At 39.6% G+C, this 22,046-nt stretch overlaps 1 protein-coding gene across 3 annotated transcripts in view; it reads right to left on the bottom strand.

The window, feature by feature from the left end:
- ITGA4 (integrin subunit alpha 4) overlaps positions 1-22,046 on the bottom strand; it is a 434,521-nt gene that overhangs the window by 67,572 nt on the left and 344,903 nt on the right. For 2 of the 3 annotated variants that reach the window (XR_010122378.1, XM_055289905.2), the window contains 2 exons: positions 17,327-17,648; positions 16,861-16,982 (listed from right to left, as the gene is read on the bottom strand). Coding sequence is in view for 2 of the 3 variants with exons in the window: in XM_055289905.2 (XP_055145880.2) it covers positions 16,861-16,982; positions 17,327-17,648 (444 nt within the window). In the remaining variant the exon portion in view is untranslated. Of the gene's footprint in view, positions 1-16,860; positions 16,983-17,326; positions 18,185-22,046 lie in introns of those variants that run through there. The other variant, XM_055289906.2, reaches the window with a different exon arrangement.

Here is a 22,046-nt window from a genome sequence, read left to right as displayed (position 1 = left end):
TTGTCCTTGTGATAGTTTGCTCAGAATGATGGTTTCCAGCTTCATCCATGTCCCTACAAAGGACATGAACTCATCCTTTTTTATGGCTGCATAGTATTCCACGGTGTATATGCGCCACATTTTCTTAATCCAGCATATCACTGATGGACATTTGGTTGGTTCCAAGTCTTTGCTATTGTGAATAGTGCTGCAATAAACATACGTGTGCATGTGTCTTTATAGCAGCATGATTTATAATCCTTTGGGTATATACCCAGGAATGGGATTGCTGGGTCAAACGGTATTTCTAGTTCTAGATCCTTGAGGAATCGCCACACTGTCTTCCATGATGGTTGAACTAGTTTACAGTCCCACCAACAGTGTAAAAGTGTTCCTATTTCTCCACATCCTCTCCGGCACCTGTTGTTTCCTGACTTGTTAATGATCGCCATTTTAAGTTTGTGGATTTGTGTTGGGCCACATTCAAAGCCATCCTGGACCACATGGACAAGCTTGATGTATTAACAGATGGTTATGCCTTTTCCTGTATTATATTATTTAGAAACCTACTGTTTTAAAAATAAAAGTAACATCCTTTGTTCCCCCTTGTGTTTAGTTACCTATTGAAATATCAAATATTAAGCAAATTGTCTTTGGGTAGAAATACAATATTTCTAATTTGGTCAAAAATGACGATTATTATAACGGCCATGAGAGCTAATTCTCATGAATTTCTCTGACAGAACACCATAAACAACCTCAGATTATCTTTATATTTTATCCATATGCCATGCTGAGGTGATTTATAATCTGGTTTTCAATTCGGTTCATACGTTACTCATCTAAACTCTTAGTAAATCAAATCAGCTCCATAATTGAAAAAAGTACTTTACATGGTTTAACATAAAAGAGGCCAGCAGAAATTAACATGTGATAATTTTCCCTGCTTTTAAACAACTAGAATAATTCTTTGCACAGTTAAATGCATTTTTCCACTAGATATTTAAAAAACAAAGCCACATTAAAAACCATCTCCTTTTAAGCCTATCTTTCTCTTTCCTATTTTTTTTAATTTGGGAAAGAAAATGTAAAAATGTATGCTTACTACTTCAGTTTCTTTCTTCCTACTGATGTGTATCAGCATATATAAATGTGTATATAAATGCAAATAAACAGGAATTTTGATCAAAGAAATAGTACAAAGCTAGTTAAGTACATTCTTTACTCCTCCCCCTTTCATTGTTACTCATATCACCAGTTTTAGTGTCATTGCTCCAAGTGTGACAGGGACTATGGGAGATTAGATATTTGACCTTGTATGTCACCTCCATGAGGGCAGGTTGACTTTTGTTGACAGCAGCATTCCCATAGCTCAAGATAGTGCCTTACATGCAGTAGGCAGGAACTCAGTATGTATGAGGGAGGGAATTTTGAAATACATTATATCACCACAAAAAAAATCCTTTACTAGAATGTACTACTGCATAATTATCACCAAACCTTCGGGGATCTAAGCTTTGGAAAGGTCTTTTCTCTTTACTATGATTCTTCCCTACTTCTCTTCCAAAATATTATTTGCTTCAATTTTAAGACAGTAACAGATGGGCTGAAAGCAAACAGTCTCTGAGTTTGAAGATCTTTACAAAGGATGATTTGTGAGTGGGATGACTTAAGACAGAATCAGCTGGGGTCCACAGAAGATGCCTATCTCAGAGGGTTTCTGCAAGGACTGTGGAGTAAATGAGATATGTGTGACGTGCTTGGATGACAGCCTGGCAGAGAAAACATGCAAATGTTAGTTGCTATTGGCATCATCATATTAATGTAAGCATATTAAGCTGCACACGCAACGCAGCATATAACCTGGCTCATAAAATATATGTGGCATATCATTATTGGGGAACTGTAATCATACACATTAACTCATTTTACACCCACAGTAGTAGCAGAGGATGGCTGTATTATTAATTCTATCCTACAGAAGAGAAAATTGAGTCTTAAAGAAATCAAATAACTTGCCCAAATCCATAAGTGGAAAGATTAGAATAAAAAATAACATCTTTGATCTCTAAGTTACTTCACTCTATAGCACAGAACTCTACAAATAAATATTTCAGACATATGAATTAACTGAAATCTATTCCACTTTCTGAAGCTTTTAGCTGAAAATATATAAAATATAGCAAATATGCCCACAGACTGTACAACCAACTTTCACTTGTTCAAGAAAAAGGTCACTTACTTGTTCCCTATCTTGCCCTGCTCTTTTCCTCCATTTAGAATGGTTCTCAGTATTTTGGCATTTCCACTAAAGAAAGAAGGACCAGGGAAAAGTTCAGACTCTAAGGTCTTCTTTCTATATAACTTTTGACAGTGCAAGTGAAATACTTTGTGGCTAGGAAAGCTTGGGACTTTCTAATGCAAGTAAATGTCTGCTTTATCTACCTGCGTCATCATACTGTGACTTCCCCACCAATTCAGACATTTGACTGGGGCTCTCAGTCTGGCTTTCTGGCTACTAAGACAACATACATACTTACCTGATCTTTCAAAACTCATGACGTGATGTGAAGTTTCAGAAAAGCAGTAAAAGCCCTTACCTTCCACCATCTTTTTTTTAAGCTGAAGCTCTATTCCATTGTAAGACAAATCCTATACATTTCAAAAGGTTCCACTCTAAAGTTTTCCTTAATCCTGAAACATGAATGACCCTTGTTCCAATTAGATGTTTTATAGTCATTCATTCAAGATATTTTTTATAAAAGCAATAATTAAAGTATATAATCCCTTTGCTCACATAACTTCAGATTAGGAAAAATATATTAAAAGTGAGAAAATCCATTCAAATATGACAACATGACAAAATTTACCATTGCAGGACTATGAGGATGACAGAAAACTTATGCTGTGTATGCAAGAATGCCTGGCACCTAGTAGGTGGTCAATAAATAATCAATGCCTCTGCTCCTCGGGGTATGTACATTATGGTGCTTTGAACTGAGCCAGCAGAGGGCACTCACAATGCTGCAAGAATTGATTAGCAGTCTTTAGCTTTTTAATTAAAATGGCCCCTTTGGTTTTTCCTTTTAAGTCCTAATACTAAATCCATTAATACTAATCCATGTAGTAATTGACTATATTAAACTATGTACTTTTTTCATACATCTAGTTAAACCTGGTGGCAATGTTTCTAAAAGATAATGTTTATGAATTCTACAATAAAAATAATTTTGGGTATTAAAAGTAAAATATCCTTGGGATTTAGAGGTGATACAAGACATAAAGTACTAAACTTCTAGAACTCTTTTCCTCCAGCTAGTCTAGTCACAAATAAGAGTCAAAAGAGCGAAGTTTCTGAGCCAAGATGGCCGAATAGGAACAGCTCTGGTCTACAGCTCCCAGCGTGAGCGACACAAAAGACGGGTGTTTTCTGCATCTCCATCTGAGCCACCGCTGCTGACACCCAGCCAAACAGGGTCTGGAGTGGACCTCTAGCAAACTCCAACAGACCTGCAGCTGAAGGTCCTGTCTGTTAGAAGAAAAACTAACAAACAGAAAAGACACCCACACCAAAAACCCATCTGTACATCACCATCATCAAAGACCAAAAGTAGAAAAAACCACAAAGATGGGGAGAAAACAGAGCAGAAAAACTGGAAACTCTAAAAAGCAGAGCGCCTCTCCTCCTCCAAAGGAACGCAGTTCCTCACCAGCAACGGAACAAAGCTGGACGGAGAATGACTTTGACGAGTTGAGAGAAGAAGGCTTCAGATGATCAAACTACTCCGAGCTACAGGAGGAAATTCAAACCAATGGCAAAGAAGTTAAAAACTTTGAAAAAAAAAAAATAGATGAATGTTTACTAAAATACCCAACGCAGAGAAGTGCTTAAAGGAGCTGATGGAGCTGAAAGCCAAGTTTCGAGACCTACGTGAAGAAGACTGCAGAAGCCTCAGTAGCCAATGCGATCAACTGGAAGAAAGGGTATCAGTGATGGAAGATGAAATGAATGAAATGAAGCGAGAAGCGAAGTTTAGAGAAAAAAGAGTAAAAAAAAAACGAACAAAGCCTCCAAGAAATATGGGACTATGTGAAAAGACCAAACCTACCTCTGACTGGTGTACCTGAAAGTGACGGGGAGAATGGAACCAAGTTGGAAAACACTCTGCAAGATATTATCCAGGAAAACTTCCCCAATGTAGCAAGGCAGGCCAACATTCAGATTCAGGAAATACAGAGAACGCTACAAAGATACTCCTCGAGAAGAGCAACCCCAAGACACATAATTGTCAGATTCACCAAAGTTGAAATGAAGGAAAAAATGTTAAGGGCAGCCAGAGAGAAAGGTCGGGTTACCCACAAAGGGAAGCCCATCAGACTAACAGCTGATCTCTCAGCAGAAACTCTACATGCCAGAAGAGAGTGGGGGCCAATATTCAACATTCTAAAAGAAAAGAATTTTCAACCCAGAATTTCATATCCAGCCAAACTAAGCTTCATAAATGAAGGAGAAATAAAATACTTTACAGACAAGCAAATGCTGAGAGATTTTGTCACCACCAGGCCTGCCCTAAAAGAGCTCCTGAAGGAAGCACTAAACATGGAAAGGAACAACCGGTACCAGCCACTGCAAAAACATGCCAAATTGTAAAGACCATCCAGGCTAGGAAGAAACTGCATCAACTAACGAGCAAAATAACCAGCTAACATCATAATGACAGGATCAAATTCACATATGACAATATTAACTTTAAATGTAAATGGGCTAAATGCTCCAATTAAAAGACACAGACTGGCAAATTGGATAAGGAGTCAAGACCATCAGCGTGCTGTATTCAGGAAACCCATCTCATGTGCACACACACGGACAGACTCAAAATAAAGGGATGGAGGAAGATCTACCAAGCAAATGGAAAACAAAAAAAGGCAGGGGTTGCAATCCTAGTCTCTGATAAAATAGACTTTAAACCAACAAAGATCAAAAGAGACAAAGAAGGCCATTACATAATGGTAAAGGGATCAATTCAACAAGAAGAGCTAACTATCCTAAATATATATGCACCCAACACAGGAGCACCCAGATTCATAAAGCAAGTCCTGAGTGATCTACAAAGAGACTTAGACTCCCACACAATAATAATGGGAGATTTTAACACCTCACTGTCAACATTAGACAGATCAACGAGACAGAAAGTTAACAAGGATACCCAGGAATTGAACTCAGCTCTGCACCAAGCGGACCTAATAGACATCTCCAGAACTCTCCACCCCAAATCAACAGAATATACATTTTTTCTAGCACCACACCACACCTATTCCAAAATTGACCACATAGTTGGAAGTAAAGCTCTCCTCAGCAAATGTAAAAGAACAGAAATTATAACAAACTGTCTCTCAGACCACAGGGCAATCAAACTAGAACTCAGGATTAAGAAACTCACTCAAAATCACTCAACTACATGGAAACTGAACAACCTGCTCCTGAGTGACTACTGGGTACATAACGAAATGAAGGCAGAAATAAAGACGTTCTTTGAAACCAACGAGAACAAAGACACAACATACCAGAATCTCTGGGACACATTCAAAGCAGTGTGTAGAGGGAAATTTATAGCACTAAATGCCCACAAGAGAAAACAGGAAAGATCCAAAATTGACACCCTAACATCACAATTAAAAGAACTAGAAAAGCAAGAGCAAACACATTCAAAAGCTAGCAGAAGGCAAGAAATAACTAAAATAAGAGCAGAACTGAAGGAAATAGACACACAAAAAACCCTTCAAAAAATTAATGAATCCAGGAGCTGGTTTTTTGAAAAGATCAACAAAATTGATAGACCACTAGCAAGACTAATAAAGAAGAAAAGAGAGTAGAATCAAATAGATGCAATAAAAAATGATAACAGGGATATCACCACCAATCCCACAGAAATACAATCTACCATCAGATAATACTACAAACACCTCTATGCAAATAAACTAGACAATCTAGAAGAAATGGATAAATTCCTTGACAAATACACCCTCCCAAGACTAAACCAGGAAGAAGTTGAATCTCTGAATAGACCAATAACAGGCTCTGAAATTGTGGCAATAATCAATAGCTTACCAACCAAAAAGAGTCCAGGACCTGATGGATTCACAGCCGAATTCTATCAGAGGTACAAGGAGGAACTGGTACCATTCCTTCTGAAACTATTCCAATCAATAGAAAAAGAGGGAATCCTCCCTAACACATTTTATGAGGCCAGCATCATCCTGATACCAAAGCCTGACAGAGACACAACCAAAAAACAGAATTTCAGACCAATATCCTTGATGAACATTGATGCAAAAATCCTCAATAAAATACTGGCAAACCGAATCCAGCAGCACATCAAAAAGCTTACACACCATGATCAAGTGGGCTTCATCCCTGGGATGCAAGGCTGGTTCAACATATGCAAATCAATAAATGTAATCCAGCATATAAACACAACCAAAGACAAAAACCACAGGATTATCTCAATAGATGCAGAAAAGGCCTCTGACAAAATTCAACAACCCTTCATGATAAAAACTCTCAATAAATTAGGTAGTGATGGGACGTATCTCAAAATAATAAGAGCTATCTATGACAAACCCACAGCCAATATCTTACTGAATGGGCAAAAACTGGAAGCATTTCCTTTGAAAACTGGCACAAGACAGGGATGCCCTCTCTCACCACTCCTATTCAACATAGTGCTGGAAGTTCTGGCCAGGGCGATCAGGCAGGAGAAGGAAATAAAGGGTATTCAATTAGGAAAAGAGGAAGTCAAACTGTCCCTGTTTGCAGATGACATGATTGTATATCTAGAAAACCCCATTGTCTCAGCTCAAAATCTCAAGCTGATAAGCAACTTCAGCAAAGTCTCAGGATACAAAATCAATGTACAAAAATCACAAGCATGCTTGTACACCAATCACAGACAAACAGAGAGCCAAATCATGAGTGAACTCCCATTCACAACTGCTGCAAAGAGAATAAAATACCTAGGAATCCAACTTACAAGGGATGTGAAGGACCTCTTCAAGGAGAACTACAAACCACTGCTCAATGAAATAAAAGAGGATACAAACAAATGGAAGAACCTTCTATGCTCATAGGTTGGAAGAGTCAATATCGTGAAAATGGCCATACTGCCCAAGGTAATTTATAGATTCAATGCCATCCCCATCAAGCTACCAATGACTTTCTTCACAGAATTGGAAAAAAACTACTTTAAAGTTCATATGGAGCCCGCATCGCCAAGTCAATCCTAAGCCAAAAGAACAAAGCTGGAGGCATCACACTACCTGACTTCAAACTATACTACAAGGCTACAGTAACCAAAACAGCATGGTACTGGTACCACGACAGAGACATAGATCAACGGAACAGAACAGAGCCCTCAAAAATAATGCCACATATCTACAACTATCTGATCTTTGACAAACCTGACAAAAACAAGAAATGGGGAAAGGATTCCCTATTTAATAAATGGTGCTGGGAAAACTGGCTAGCCATATGTAGAAAGCTGAAACTGGATCCCTTCCTTACACCTTATACAGAAATTAATTCAAGATGGATTAAAGACTTAAATGTTGAGACCTAAAACCATAAAAACCCTAGAAGAAAACCTAGGCAATACCATTCAGGACATAGGCATGGGCAAGGACTTCATGTCTAAAACATCAAAAGCAATGGCAACAAAAGCCAAAATTAACAAATGGGATCTAATTAAACTAAAGAGCTTCTGCACAGCAAAAGAAACTACCATCAGAGTGAACAGGCAACCTACAAAATGGGAGAAAATTTTCACAACCTACTCATCTGACAAAGGACTAATATCCAGAATCTACAATGAACTCAAATTTACAAGATAAAAACAACCCCATCAAAAGTGGGCAAAGGACATGAACAGACACTTCTCAAAAGAAGGTATTTATGCAGCCAAAAAACACATGGAAAAAATGCTCATCATCACTGGCCATCAGAGAAATGCAAATCAAAACCACAATGAGATACCATCTCACACCAGTTAGAATGGCCATCATTAAAAAGTCAGGAAACAACAGGTGCTGGAGAGGATGTGGAGAAATAGGAACACTTTTACACTGTTGGTGGGACTGTCAACTAGTTCAACCATTGTGGAAGTCAGTGTGGCGATTCCTCATAGATCTAGAACTAGAAATACCATTTGACCCAGCCATCCCATTACTGAGTACATGCCCAAAGTACTATAAATCATGCTGCTATAAATACACATGCACACATATGTCTATTGCGGCACTATTCACAATAGCAAAGACTTGGAACCAACCCAAATGTCCAACAATGATAGACTGGATTAAGAAAATGTGGCACATATACACCATGGAATACTATGCGGCCATAAAAAATGATGAGTTCATGTCCTTTGTAGGGACATGGATGAAACTGGAAACCATCACTCTCAGTAAACTATCGCAAGGACAAAAAACCAAACACCACATGTTCTCACTCATAGGTGGGAATTGAACAATGAGAACACTTGGACACAGGAAGGGGAACATCATACTCTGGGGACTGTTGTCGGGTAGGGGGAGGGGGTGGGACAGCATTAGGAGATATACCTAATGCTAAATGATGAGTTAATGGGTGCAGCACAACAACATGGCACATGGATACATATGTAACAAACCTGCACATTGTGCACATGTACCCTAAAACTTAAAAGTATAATAAAAAAAAGTCAAAAGAGCAAAACATCAAAGTTGGAAACCATTCTCAAAGTATTTTTTAAAAAATGTGTTTAAATGTTCTATTTTCATATTGCCTAAACAAAATCTGACAACAGCCAATAATCATGCTCAATTTATGTGAGAAACAGTTTATATAATTGTAGGCCTGAGAAAGCCAGTTATTTCAGCTCTCTTTTTTATCTTATTCTGTTCTATTTAGAAAGAGTTCAAGAGGTAAATGTCCCCGGAGAGTAGTGCCAAGCTTTATGGTTGCAATTTTATAAATCTGGGCTGATCCTGAGTCATCATGAGGCCTCAGAACTCTAACAACTGGGTCATTCGTGGGTTTGATTTTAGGTTTGGGGTGTCTGCCAAGACTTCTTCAAATTCCCACAGAAAATGTACACAAGTCTTTTTAATAACTAAAGCTGAAAAATGTGCCCCAGCTGATACATTTTGTAAGCATAATTTAAAAAGGGAAAATTACTCTCTAATTACTAATACTTACTGCATGCTTACTACATACCACAGTTTTAATACATGCAAAGACATGTATTAACTCACTTTTCATAACATCCCTATGAAGTAGACAATAGTATTATCATCCCAGTTTTATAGATGAGGAAGCTGAAACAAGGGATGACTAAGCACTTGCCCAAGGTCATGCCACTTGTAAGTGGGGAAGGAAGGGATTAAAACTCACACTATTAACCACCATCTGATGCTGTCAGACAATTAGTTGTTAGTACTTTTCCATTATTTTCAAATATGGACATTTTGAATAAACCTATACTATTGTGAAACAACCTATTAAAAGAGCATATTTTAACCTCTAACATTAGAAAATAAGGAAAGAAAATTCTGAACCTCCATGGTTTTCAATTAATCTCTTGGATTTAAAAATTCATTTGAAAAACAATCACTAATGTGTGGATGCCACTTTGTATATCTTTGAAACAAGAAAATACAAAAATGTAAGCAGAAAATACTCCAGGTAAATCTGCTTGGTGGTCAGTATTAAAGTTCTATGCTTGGTTTTGGAATTCACAGGGTAGGATGGTTGAAAAAAAAAAAAAAAAAAAAGACAGCAACGAAAGAATTAAAGGAGGTCAGGAAGATAGGAAGGCTTAAATATATGAGAGAAAAACCAGTGAAGAATGTATCATATTATCCTGAACAATGGAGGATCAGAATGAGATGAAGAGTTACAGATATCAAAGGACGTTTCTCTGGGCAGAGTTTAAAGGATAAAATGTGATATTGACAATGACTGGCAGACAAAATGATGATAGTCTAATGACTTCTAGAAAACTTCCGCAAGAAAACAGACTGGTATTGTGGTGAGGTAAACCTCGAAGGGATTTACAAACAGATGGTACACATTGACCAGCATTTTCTACACAGGGCATAATGTCAAAAGAACATGTCTAATCCACTGCACACAAGGAGTCCCATAAAAGGGGTTTTTAGAACTAAGTCTACAATCTTACTATTTTCTGAACATTTTTGTGAAGTATAGTGTTTTATGTAGTTTATATAAAAAAGATTTTCTATGATTTTTAAAAATTCTCAGAGGTAAACTGAGAACAATCACATTGAGCCCAGACCTATCACCTGTATGTCCACTTCCATATTCTAATTTGATGTTTCCAGCTAATCTCAAAATTAAAAATCCCTGCTTTTAAAGACAGTCATTTCCAAGCTCCCTATTTCAGGAGCAGGTGTTACTGTCTGAACTACCTGAAATGAGTCTTTGGAACCCAAGGCGGACTTAGACACTTTGGAATGAGGCTGAAATGTGCAGCAAATCCCAGGGGATTTTGCCCAGATATAAAAAAGATGAAAATTATTTCACATTTATTGAGCCCTTACATGTGCTCTTCAAAACCAGTCGGAACTGGGTCCACTACTCAGATTTCACTCCTCCAGGAAGCCTTCTCCCATTCATTTCTTCTCATCACTGTGTACCTGTCTACTGTCATGCTTATTATCTCATAATTAATTGTCCATTTACCTGTCTCTCCCATCATCTCAACTGAGTTACTCAAGGGCTTCAACCATGTCTTATTCAACTGTGTATTTCCAGTACATAAGTAATTAATAAAATGTATTAATGAAGGAAGAACCCAGATAAAAGTTATTGACACTTGCTATTGCTTCTCACTTCTCAACCCTCTGCAGTGGATTCACCATTAAAGCTTGTCTTACCGAGGTTACAAATGAACTAATTCTCTCTAAATCTAATAAGAACTCATAATTTACCACCCTGGTTGATGTCTTGGCAACTTTTACTACTGCCGACTACTCACCTCTTCTCAAAACACTCTCTTCCTTTAATCAGATTAATGTCAGATAGACCTGATTTTTCTTGCTGCCTCTTTGGCTTCACCCTCTTGGCCTTTTTTTTTTTTTTTTCAGCCTCCTTTCTTCTCCAGCGGTTCTCAAGCATGGATGAATACTGGAATCATCTGGGGATCTCTGGTGCACTATAGACTTACCCCAGAGATTTTATCAGTTTGAGATGGGCCACCAGAATTGTTAAAGCTCTGCATGAGAATTTAAGTTGCAGCCAGACTTGAGCAGCACTATTCTAACCACTTCTCAAACTGTAGGAATCCTTAGAAATTTGCCATTGGCCATTTGATCTATTTACCCCAGAGAGATGGTAATCAAAGCCTTGGAGGTGAATGGGGTTATGTCAATTACTCACCTCTGATTTGCTAGTACAGACCTCTCTACTGTCTACCACACCCATACATGGAACTGATCATGGAACTGATCACTAGATTTTTACTTCTATGTTTCACAGGAATCTCAAGCCAATGACGCTCATCATTTTGCCAGAAAACCTGCTGCTCTTCCCTTCTTCACTACATTGGACCATCATCCATGTCACAGCCCAAGTTAGAAACTTCAGTAACATCTTTGGAAACTTCTCACTCATCTCTTTCATTCAATAATTACCAAATACTATCTTCTAAATATCTTCAGAATCTCCATGTTCTTCTCCATTGCTACTGCCAGTGTCCTTGTACAGACACTTGTCATTTGTAGTCTAAATTATAACAAAATCTTCCTACAACTGTCTCATCGCCTTCAGTCTTGACCCAGCTACTCCAAAGCATTCACTAACCTGCAACCAGAGAATCCGTCAAACACACAAATCTGATCATGTCACTCCCCAGTTTTAAATATCCTAGCGTAAATCCATACTTACAGAGTTGTATCAGAAGTAATCCCTGCCTGCCTCTCTAACCTACAGTTTAGTTCACACTGCATAGTGCAACTGTACACATTTTTTAATTCTTGAAAAGCATCATGCTCTCAAAGACTTCAGGGTCTTTATACACACAGTTTGCTCTTTCTGGCAAACTTTTCCATAGCCTTTTCCTCTGGCTAACTTCTGATTATTTTTCAGTTCCCCCACTTGAACACCAGTTCCTCAGGAATGCCTCACTTTATTGTCTTGCCTAGATTAAATCTCACCATACTTTCCTGTAATAACCCATCTTATAAACTTTGAAGCCTTTGGGACAAGGAGTATGTTTCTTTTGTATGCCCAGGTTCAGGCCCTTAGGCATCCCTCAATGAACAACTGAATGGATAAATTACCCACATGTGCAATGGATTTCCACATCTGGCCCTAGAACTGTTGCCAAGGGGATATATTTTCAAGTCATTGGGTATATCACTCAGTGACCAAGTAAACTTAAGGCAAAAACTAAAGTGCATTTAGAAAGCCTCATCTCTCAAATTGGGTGGAAACTTCATCCTTTTGGACATAACGTTTGGGAAACTGCTGAGAATAAGGAAACTTCCTTCTAGTAACCTGATAGTTTATTAGTGAAGCTCTCTGTCTTGATTTTCTACGTAATTGTATAACAGCCTTCATTCAGGGATGATTTTTCAAAATGACCAATCTGCCATCTCAGCTTCATAAGCTACAATTTAAAGCACATTGCAAATGAAACAGTAAAAAGTTATCAAGAAAAACATATTTGAAGTTTCAACAGTGAGATATTTGCTATTTAATGTTAAGCTAATAACTCCTATGAATCAAGTAGAAGTGAGGATTAGGTAATCATTAGTTTAATAATGCAATGCTAATTAAATTCTTTCAAATAGGTTATATAATATGAACCAAGAGGCTGGCTAAGGTAATAAAATTTCCAGAAAGAAATCTAAATATGGGTAATGGTGACTAACTTGAGATGGGTCTTTCCTGTAAGAGAGGCACAGGCAGGCAGCTTGAAGGCCCAGTAACTATAAAACACTTAGTGTAGAAAAGAAAGTGAAAGTTCTACTCATTTATGCATAAATATCAGGAAAGCATCTCCTAAAGAGATAGTGTTATTTTTACACAGAGAACTTAATGTTTCTCTATAGCAGTGCTGTCCAATAGAAATATAATACAAGCCCATTGGAAATTTTAAATTTTATAATAGCCACATAAACAAAGTAAAAATAAATTTTATTTAACCTAAAATTTTATTTCACCTAATAAATCCAAATTATGATGTAATCAATAATTTTAAAGTGTTTGTTTCAATATATATCATAAAAATTAATGAGTTTTCTTATACTAAGTATTCAAAAGCCAGTATGTAATTTACATTACAGCCCTCTCATTGCTGACTAGCCATATTATATGTGTTCAAAGCCACCTGTGGTTAGTGGATACTATACTGGATAGTGTAATTGCATAACTTTAGATTATTACCCAAATGAGAGTCAGTATGTGTATAATGTTTTCAGTGGTAACTCCAAATTAATGAAAGATCTGGAGTGTTTTTTGAATAACCAAATAAAGACCATCTTTTTAGTCTAATTTGACAATTGTTTCTATGTTTTATTGTGTTCTATTTGAATATTAATAGTCCATGGATGGACTATGCTTAACTATATTAATCGAGTCATTCTTTGTGACACCTTAATTTAGGAACCAGCTGTGATTAAAGTTTCCTTTAAACAAGCCTGATGATGCAGAGTGCCCAGGTGGAAAGTGGACATGTGGAAATCACCTGGGTCTCCTCAGACAGTCTTCATGAGCAAGTCTGGGCCCAGACTCTCCTGGCAGAGAGACCACTTTCCTCTGGTACAAAAGAAGTGAGAGAAGAGATGTCTCTTGGGGAGTAAGGGAGGTGAAAGGAGGCCAACAATATATATGCAGGAAGAAAAGCACCTTGCGGTACTATCCAGGCAACTCTCTTGATGTTGGCTCTGCAGTCAACTCGCTTGACTAAAAGGGGTATTCTCATGCCTAACGTCTCTCACCCTGGGCATTCTAGACAAACGGGCAGGCTCACTTCTGCTTATGGCAATATACCATATGGGACACCTTGTCCACAGAGGGTAGGGTAGGGGAGATATGGACCTCCTCTTTTGAGGGGAGGAGTCTATCTGAATCAACCACTGATCTGAAATTCTACAGAGACTGAAAGACTAGTCCATGTGGATATTTTTAATTGCGTGGGAGATGGGCACCATTTGAAGACCCTACACCTTCAGGTTCTTGATAGCAAGTAAAGCTATTCCAAAGGAAAGAAGATACCTTACTGACATGGCAATCATAGATCAATCTTTAGTCATTATAACATTTTTTTCTTCAGCCAACAAAAATTTCTCATTATGTTTCATTTCAACTTCTACCTTTTAATGTATTACCTTTTAATTTTTAAACTTTTGGTTCAGTCTCTCAATTTTCCCTATTAACCTCAACCTGCTTGTTACAGATAACATACAGATACTAGATTTAAGTAAACAATGAAGAAGAACCACTATTTTTTGAATGTCTATTATGTGTCAGTACTGAGCTAAGCATTTTTGAAACATTAGAGTCACCCACATTTGAAACAGGACAACTGAAGCTATTTTATACAGAAGATTCACACACACACATACACTCTTCTACAGAAGATGGCTTATCTATATTTACACACACTTTTGAAACTTCTTCATACAAAATAGTGCACAGCCCACAAACCTAAGAATCCTAAATTATCTTTATTACCAATGTATTGTTTTTAGTGTTTTATTTCTAGACTGCAGCCTCAATCCCTATTTTATAGCTTTAAGCAACCACCGAATTTATTTGAATAGAGAGAGGCCGTTTCTTTACATGAGGAATAAAAGATACCTGTATTCTTTAGAATGTTACATGAGAAATAACTTCAGTCAACTCCGGCAAACACTCAAGGCATTACTATCACTATTAATGTTTTAACTCATTGACTGACTAGGAATCTTGCCTTTTTTCCTTTCAGCTCAGTAAATACCTTGTAGATTGGCCCAAATTTTGAAAGTTAAAAATATCAGTTTGGTTCATCATTTCTAATCAATTATCTTACTCATCAATCAGGTTGATAAATTTTCACTCCACTTTTATTCATTCATCCATCCAAAAGATCTTCATTTAATTCATATCTATTACATATCTACTATGTTTACATTTCTCTGAGAACAGTCAACCCCCATGCTACACATGCCCAAACAATTTTTTCCTTCCATTGACAGGCATTGTCTTAAATTTAATACAGTATTATGTCATGATTTATCCAGTTAAACACAGACATCCAGAAATAGATTCAGTGTCCATCCAGACAGGAAGTAGGCACTAAATATCAGTAGTTATAATGTCATGGATCAGGAAACTATGACAGGACAACAGAAATAAAATTGCTCCCTCCTAAGACCTTGCCAAGATCCTCTGGCAGACTAAAGTTGTGGGCTCCACTCCCTAATTCTTCACCCACAACTCTCTCATGCAATGAAAATTATGCTTTGCAAAATCATTCCAAAATGTATGGGTCTGTGAATGTTTTATGCATTCCTACTGTGATTTCTGGTATTGAGGATTCTTAACAAAAGGCTAGGGCTTATTCTACATGCTACAGACAACTCGTAGACTTTTATAGGTGCTCTGAGTTAAAAGTAAAAATTCCATTATGTTTATACTCTATCTGAATTCATCTGAATGAAGGGAACCAGCTTCAGTTTGAAAAAGAGCAAAGACTACTATAAAATACAAAAGAAGTTAAAGATCCAATAACTAATCTCAAAAGTCCATTTATAGCAAAGAAACATAAAGAAGTACCAATTTTATTCACTGTTTATGGATGACCCATCAGCTCAGCAGACAACATATTAAACCATTCACTTAATTTTATTTGCACTGAAGATGCATACATGGAAGAAAATGGCTTAGGCTGTAGACCCATTCAGACCCTAGTTTGACTTTAGCTCCCACCTATCAGTCACTAGCTAAGTAACTTTTAAAAAGATATTTGCAACTCTGAGCCACAGTACTCATACATAAACTAGGAACAATGTCAACCATGACCCAGGGTTGCTTTAAGGGGAAAAAAGTTAAGCAATATATATAGCAGTAACACTTTGGAACAAGATAGGTCTTGTTATTTAATATTCCTTCCCCTTTCCCCACTTGTCTGTGTGCAACAAACTTGTCTTTGGCTTTGAAACATGAAACTTCTCCCCTCTATCAGTACACATTTTTCAACGTGTCACAAATCTGAGACATTGAGAAATGACTGCAAAAAGATGGACCCACATAACATGAGAGTTTTGGATGACGGTTTTGGGAATGGAAAATTATACTACATTAACGATGAAGATGCCAATTTTCCTTTTCTTTTAGATTGTATATTCTAAGTAAAACTATCACTTTTTTTTTTTAGGCCTTTAGGTTAAACGACGGGATATGGCATCAATTCCAATTGCTATTCCTGATACGCCCCTTAGCCTGTTCTTTAAGAGGGTTGATAGGTCAAAGATGGAAATAAAATTCTCAAGTCTTGGCTTAGCTGGATTCTGTCCTTAATACGCTGAGTGAATCTAAAATGTGCTTTACACACGGAGAGACAGGGGGAGAGATGAAGAGAAGGTATCATAAGAAATTTCTCTAGCATGGTTGCCAGAGTACTACAATCATTGCCATAAGGAAAAGGGATAACCATGTTAACAGAAAGGGAATCCCTTTTACATTAAGGAGGCAAGATGAGATGGAGTTGAAACTGAAAACTTTACGCTCTTTAAACCAGAAGTAACCGGCGACATGAATCTTTCCAGGACTTGCCCTATGGTGGGGTCCACATGGGGGGGTCGGGAGGTCACTAACTCCTGGTCCCATACCCAACTCACCCAGCTGGAGCTGTTCGCACGTCTGGCCGGGATTCTTTCCGATCCTGCATCTGTAAATCGCCCCGGGATTGATCACTGAAGCGTTGGCGAGCCAGTTGGCAGTGGGCGCACCCACTAGGAGCCTAAAGCGAGACACGTGCACGTGCGCTCAGACGTGAGCTGTGCTGCCCACTGAGCTCCCTGTTGCCACAGATGTGCAGTCCGCAGCAGGGCAGCTTCCCCACCTCCTCCTCCGCCCACCACTCCCGACTCGAAGCTTCAAGACCTTGCGCCATAACGCACCCGGGGCGCTGCCACCCGAAGATAAGTTAGTTTCCCTGGCAGATCTCCAGCGAACTGGCTCTCGCAGCGTTTCCCTCCTGCCTCCTTGGGCGGGAGGAAAGTTTGAACCGGGCAGGGAATCCCTAGGGCGCCGTTCTCACGCCGCTCTGAGCTGCTGAGGGCGCATCAGTCCAACTCTACTCACCATCGGTTCGCCCCGTGGCTGTGCAGCACGACCGAGTAGCCGAACAGTGTGTTGGGGGGGCCCTGGTAAAGCAGCGCGCTCTCAGTGTCCACGTTGTAGGGGCGGCCGGTCGGGACCCCCAGGCACAGCAACAGCATCACCGTCTCCCGGACGGCGGCCCTTCGGGGGCCGGGTTCGCGCCTCGCTTCCCAAGCCATGCGCTCTCGGTGGGGAACATTCAACACTAAACGGCCACTACTCCAAAGTTGCACGGGATGCGACGGTTGGCCAACGGGGAAGAACGCCCCAAGAGATGAGGCGCAGCGTGTCCGGCGCCAGCGGGCTAGAGGAAAGGAAGGAGGGAGGGAAGAGGAGGGGAAGTCGGCCCACCGCGGGCGGAGCGATCGGGCTGGCCTGGGATGCCACGCACTCGCCCGGCCCCACTCCCGGTTTCTGCCGCCGGTCGGGAGCTTCGGGTGCTCGCGCTGCTTCTCCGGGTACGGGCCGCTGGGTGGGGTCCCGGGCGTGGTGCGGAGGCGCAGGGCCGTGCTCCGTCTCCGCCTACGTGCGGCTGCAGGGGGCGCTGGGGAACCTCGGCTGCGCAGGACTCGCGTCCTGGCCCGGGCCTCCCAGCCCGCAGAGCGCGGGATGGCTCTGGGCTCAGCAAGAGCGGACGTGGATGGGGCACGGGCTTCCCCTTTTAACGGTAGTTGGGGCCTAGAAGCGGAGCTGTGTGACCCCAAACTGCGCGCCCCTCGCTGTGACCGCCTAGCCTCTGCAGCCAGCCCAGCGTGGCCCAAATGCCAGCCACAAACTCGGGGAGTGGGACTGCGGCGGGGAGCCGTCCAGTTCTTTCGTTGATAGTTAAGCACTGTGTCTTGTTTCTCAGGTGTAGGCAACCACTAGATAAATTATCAAGAGCCACAGATTAAAAACAAAAAACCTAACAAAACTCGCCGAAGGCCCCTGGAGAACATTTTAGTGACAATGGCTATTCTCTTCAAGACCCACATCTCGGCACCCTTCTATGCCGACTTCCTTCCTCCTCACACTTCCTCTGCAGCCCGGGCTGCATGCGTGAGCAGGCGAGCAGCAGCCACTCAGGCTGAACGGCAGGCGGTTTAGGCTGTGGCTGACCCCAACAGAGACGTTGGGTTAAGGAAGCACTGTGACTTGATTCACTTTAACCGATTCTGATTGCTCCAGCTGGTAATTGATGAGCCCCCTTTTCACGCACCCATTCAGTTGCCACGGGACACACCTGCTATTAGGGGTGTAAACCCCAGTGTGGGGTCGGGGTCCTAATGAGCCTCTGAAATGTGCCGGAGACCCACGACGCAACACACCTGAACTGGGTAGTGAGTCTCATTCTAATGCAATCCAGCTGTGCCCTGCCTTTTTCTTTTTCCTTCAGCAACCAGAGAGACAGCCATAGGTGATTATTAGACTGATATTTTCAGGAGATGAAAGTCTAGTTTTTTATTGTTGCTATATATAAAAAGAAAAGAAACGAAAAGTCTGCATCAAAGAGCGTGTCTGTGTGCTAAAACCATGCTGGAATAACACATCTGACACTAATGACAGATACACAATTAAAATGCTTATTCATTTATTCAGCACATTCATGGAGCAGGCACTTGGCTAGGACCACAGGATTCCACCAAGAGTAAGGCAGGACTGATACAAACTTTCAAAAAATGTTCGCTCCAATGGTAGATAGAAAAATTTGTACTAACTAGAGAAAGATCCAGGTAAGGACGCTTAAAGAGATATTTGATGGACCAGGAATCTTGAATCAGGCTAAGAATGGGATGAGCAATAAGGAGGGCTCCAGCGGGGCCAGGTAGAAGAACTGAGAGAGCTTGCCTGGCTAGGGTATTTAGCCACCCCACACACAGGTTGGTGTGATATGAGGCTGATTTAGGGAAGCAGGTATACATGGTGAACCTCATAAGCCAGGTTAGGAATTTTAAATCTATGTTGGGGCTGATAGGAAGTTGAAGAATTTGTCTCGGTCAGTTCTGGGTTTCAGAAGTGTGAATGCAAGACTGAACACAGAAAACCTAATTTTGGAAGCCCCTGCAGCAATAAGTAGAGATAGGATAATCCCAAGGGGAAGTATTTCTCTTTCTTGAAAGATTCTTCTCTCAGGGCACCAATTTATTGAACTTTTTTCTCCTCCTTTCCTATCTGGGCACTCTGAATCTCCTTTGCTAGCTTATTTTCCTCCACCATAATTTTTGAAAATCCTCAGGACAGTTTTGGATTTGGGAACTGGGTGTGTGGTGCTACCATTCATGGAGAAAAAAATACTGAGAAATGAAGTTATACGCATGTATGCATGCATGCAGATGGGGGCATTGATGGGTTAAGTTTTAGCCATGTGGAGTTTGAGATGTTTGTGGAATGACAGGATATTCTAGCCAAACTCAATGCAATTATTTTCACTCTGTCAACAGACAAAACATGAGGAATATTAACTTTCTCTTACTCTTTACTGTAAAAAGTTGATACAGTGTGTGATAAATCTATTGTAAAAATGAAATGGCTTCCAGAAAGCTAACAATCAGGGCCCATGGCTGTTTCTTTCTGTAGTAGTGCTGAGTGTGTTTCTTAGTAGATCTACATGCTGATTTTAACCCAGTTCCACAATTAGCTTACGGTGTTGTTATTCTGAACTACGCAATCCTTCTTGTTTGCAGCTACAAAACCTCCAGTTGAGGCCAAGGAAGTAGGTATGCTGAAGTCATTCTGACACCCTCCTGAAACTGGCAAAGCCAGATCTTCTGATCTGAACCCCTACCAGTTTCTTTCCCTCCCTTCACCAAAGTCTTTTACAATGAAAGCCACTCAACACAACTCGTTTCATAGCATAGTTTTGGTGACGAGCAGTCAGTGGAGTGGTTGATAAGGCAGGACTTTTTTTCCATAGTATGGTTATAGTTATGATTCACTACCTTTCAAGAAATAGCCACCCTACATTATCTCGCGTTATGTTAGCTGAATTTCCTTCCTCCAGGGCTTGGAAAACAGCTCGCTTTTCCTAATGTGAGCAGGAATAAAGTGTGTTTCATGTTGCTTTAAAAAAAACTGAAGATACTGCTATCTCTCTGATCAATGCTTCTGAAGGCAAGTGAGGGGGTGGAGGAAGGAGAAGAGAAGGATGTTTAAGAAAGACTGATGCCTATCCCTAGCTCTCAACTCGACATAAATATTTGGGCACTCAATTATTAAATGTCATTAGATTAACATGTATCAAGTGCCCACTATATGCCAAAAAATGCATTATGTACTAAAATTATAGTAGACAAAATACAAGTGATCTCTAACCTTGTGTAGAAAGTCCTCCCCGATAGCGAGGATTCTAATGTGGACTCACCCTATTTTTCAGTTGCTATCAAGAGTAAGCATTTCTCCTTCTAGAAAGACTCTCTTCTCATGATACCACCTTATTAAGCTTTTTCCTGCCTTTCTATCTGGCCACTGTAAGTTTCCTCTGATGGCTCCTGTCCCTCCACCGTAAGTGTGGGAAACCCCCAGGGCTATATTCTGGAACCTCTTTCATTCTCTTTCCATCTTCCCTCTTTAGGAGATCTAACCCATTTCCTATGTCTTTAAATACCATCTAAATATAAGTCATTAACAGAATCAAAAACAGAAATGGTATACTTATTTCAATAGATGCTGAGATGGCATTTGATAAAATTCAACATTCCTTTATGATAAAAATTCTCACCAAAATGGATATAGAAGGAACATACTTCAAAATAATGAAGGCCACATATGACAAACCTACAGTTAACATCATACTGAACACAGAAAAAATGAAGGCCTTTCCTCCAAGGACTGAAACAGACAAGGATGCCCCCTCTTACCACTGTTACTCTACATAGTACAAAAAGTCCTGGCCAGAGCTATCAGGCAAGAGGAAGAAAGGAAGGGTATCCAAATTGGAAAGGAAGAAGTCAAATTAGCTTTGTTTGCAGACTACATGATCTTATACCTAGAAAAATCTAAAGAGTCCACCTAAAAGCTGTTAGATCTGGTTCAGTAAAGTTGCAGGATGCAAAATCAACATACAAAAATCAATAGCATTTATATATGCCAACAGTGAACAATCTGAATAAAAATCAAGAAAGAAGTTCCTTTTACAATAGCTACAAAAATATACAATACCTAGGAATCAATTTAACTAAAAAAGTAAAATATCTATGCAAGGAAAAACTATAAAACTCTGATAAAAGAAATTGAAGAGGACACAAAAACCCAGAAAGATATTCCATGATGGACTGGAAGAACTAATATTGTTAAAATTACAATACTACCTAAAGCAATTTACAGATTCAATGCAATTCCTATCAAAATACCAATGACATTCTTCACGAAATAGAAAAATTCCTAAAATTTATAAGAAACCACAGAAGACCCTGAATAGCCAAAGCAATCCTGAGCAAAAAGAACAAAGCTGGAGGCATCACACTACCTAACTTCAAAATGTACTACAAAGCTATAGTAACCAAAACAGCACAGTATTGGCATAGAAACAGACACATAGACCAATGGAGCAGAATAGAGAATCCACATATAAATCCATGCACTTACAACCAACTAATCTGTGACAAAGCTGTAAAGAACATACAATGGAAAAAAACAGTCTCTTTAATAAATGGTGCTGGGAAAACTTAATAACTACATGCAAAAAAAAATCAGAACTTTCTCACCATACACAAAAACCAAATCA

This window comes from Symphalangus syndactylus, chromosome 8 (genome assembly GCF_028878055.3).
Source record: "Symphalangus syndactylus isolate Jambi chromosome 8, NHGRI_mSymSyn1-v2.1_pri, whole genome shotgun sequence".
Taxonomy (NCBI): Eukaryota; Metazoa; Chordata; class Mammalia; order Primates; family Hylobatidae; genus Symphalangus; species Symphalangus syndactylus.
Note: the sequence above shows the minus strand (reverse complement) of the source record. Positions and strands in the feature narration are given on the sequence as shown.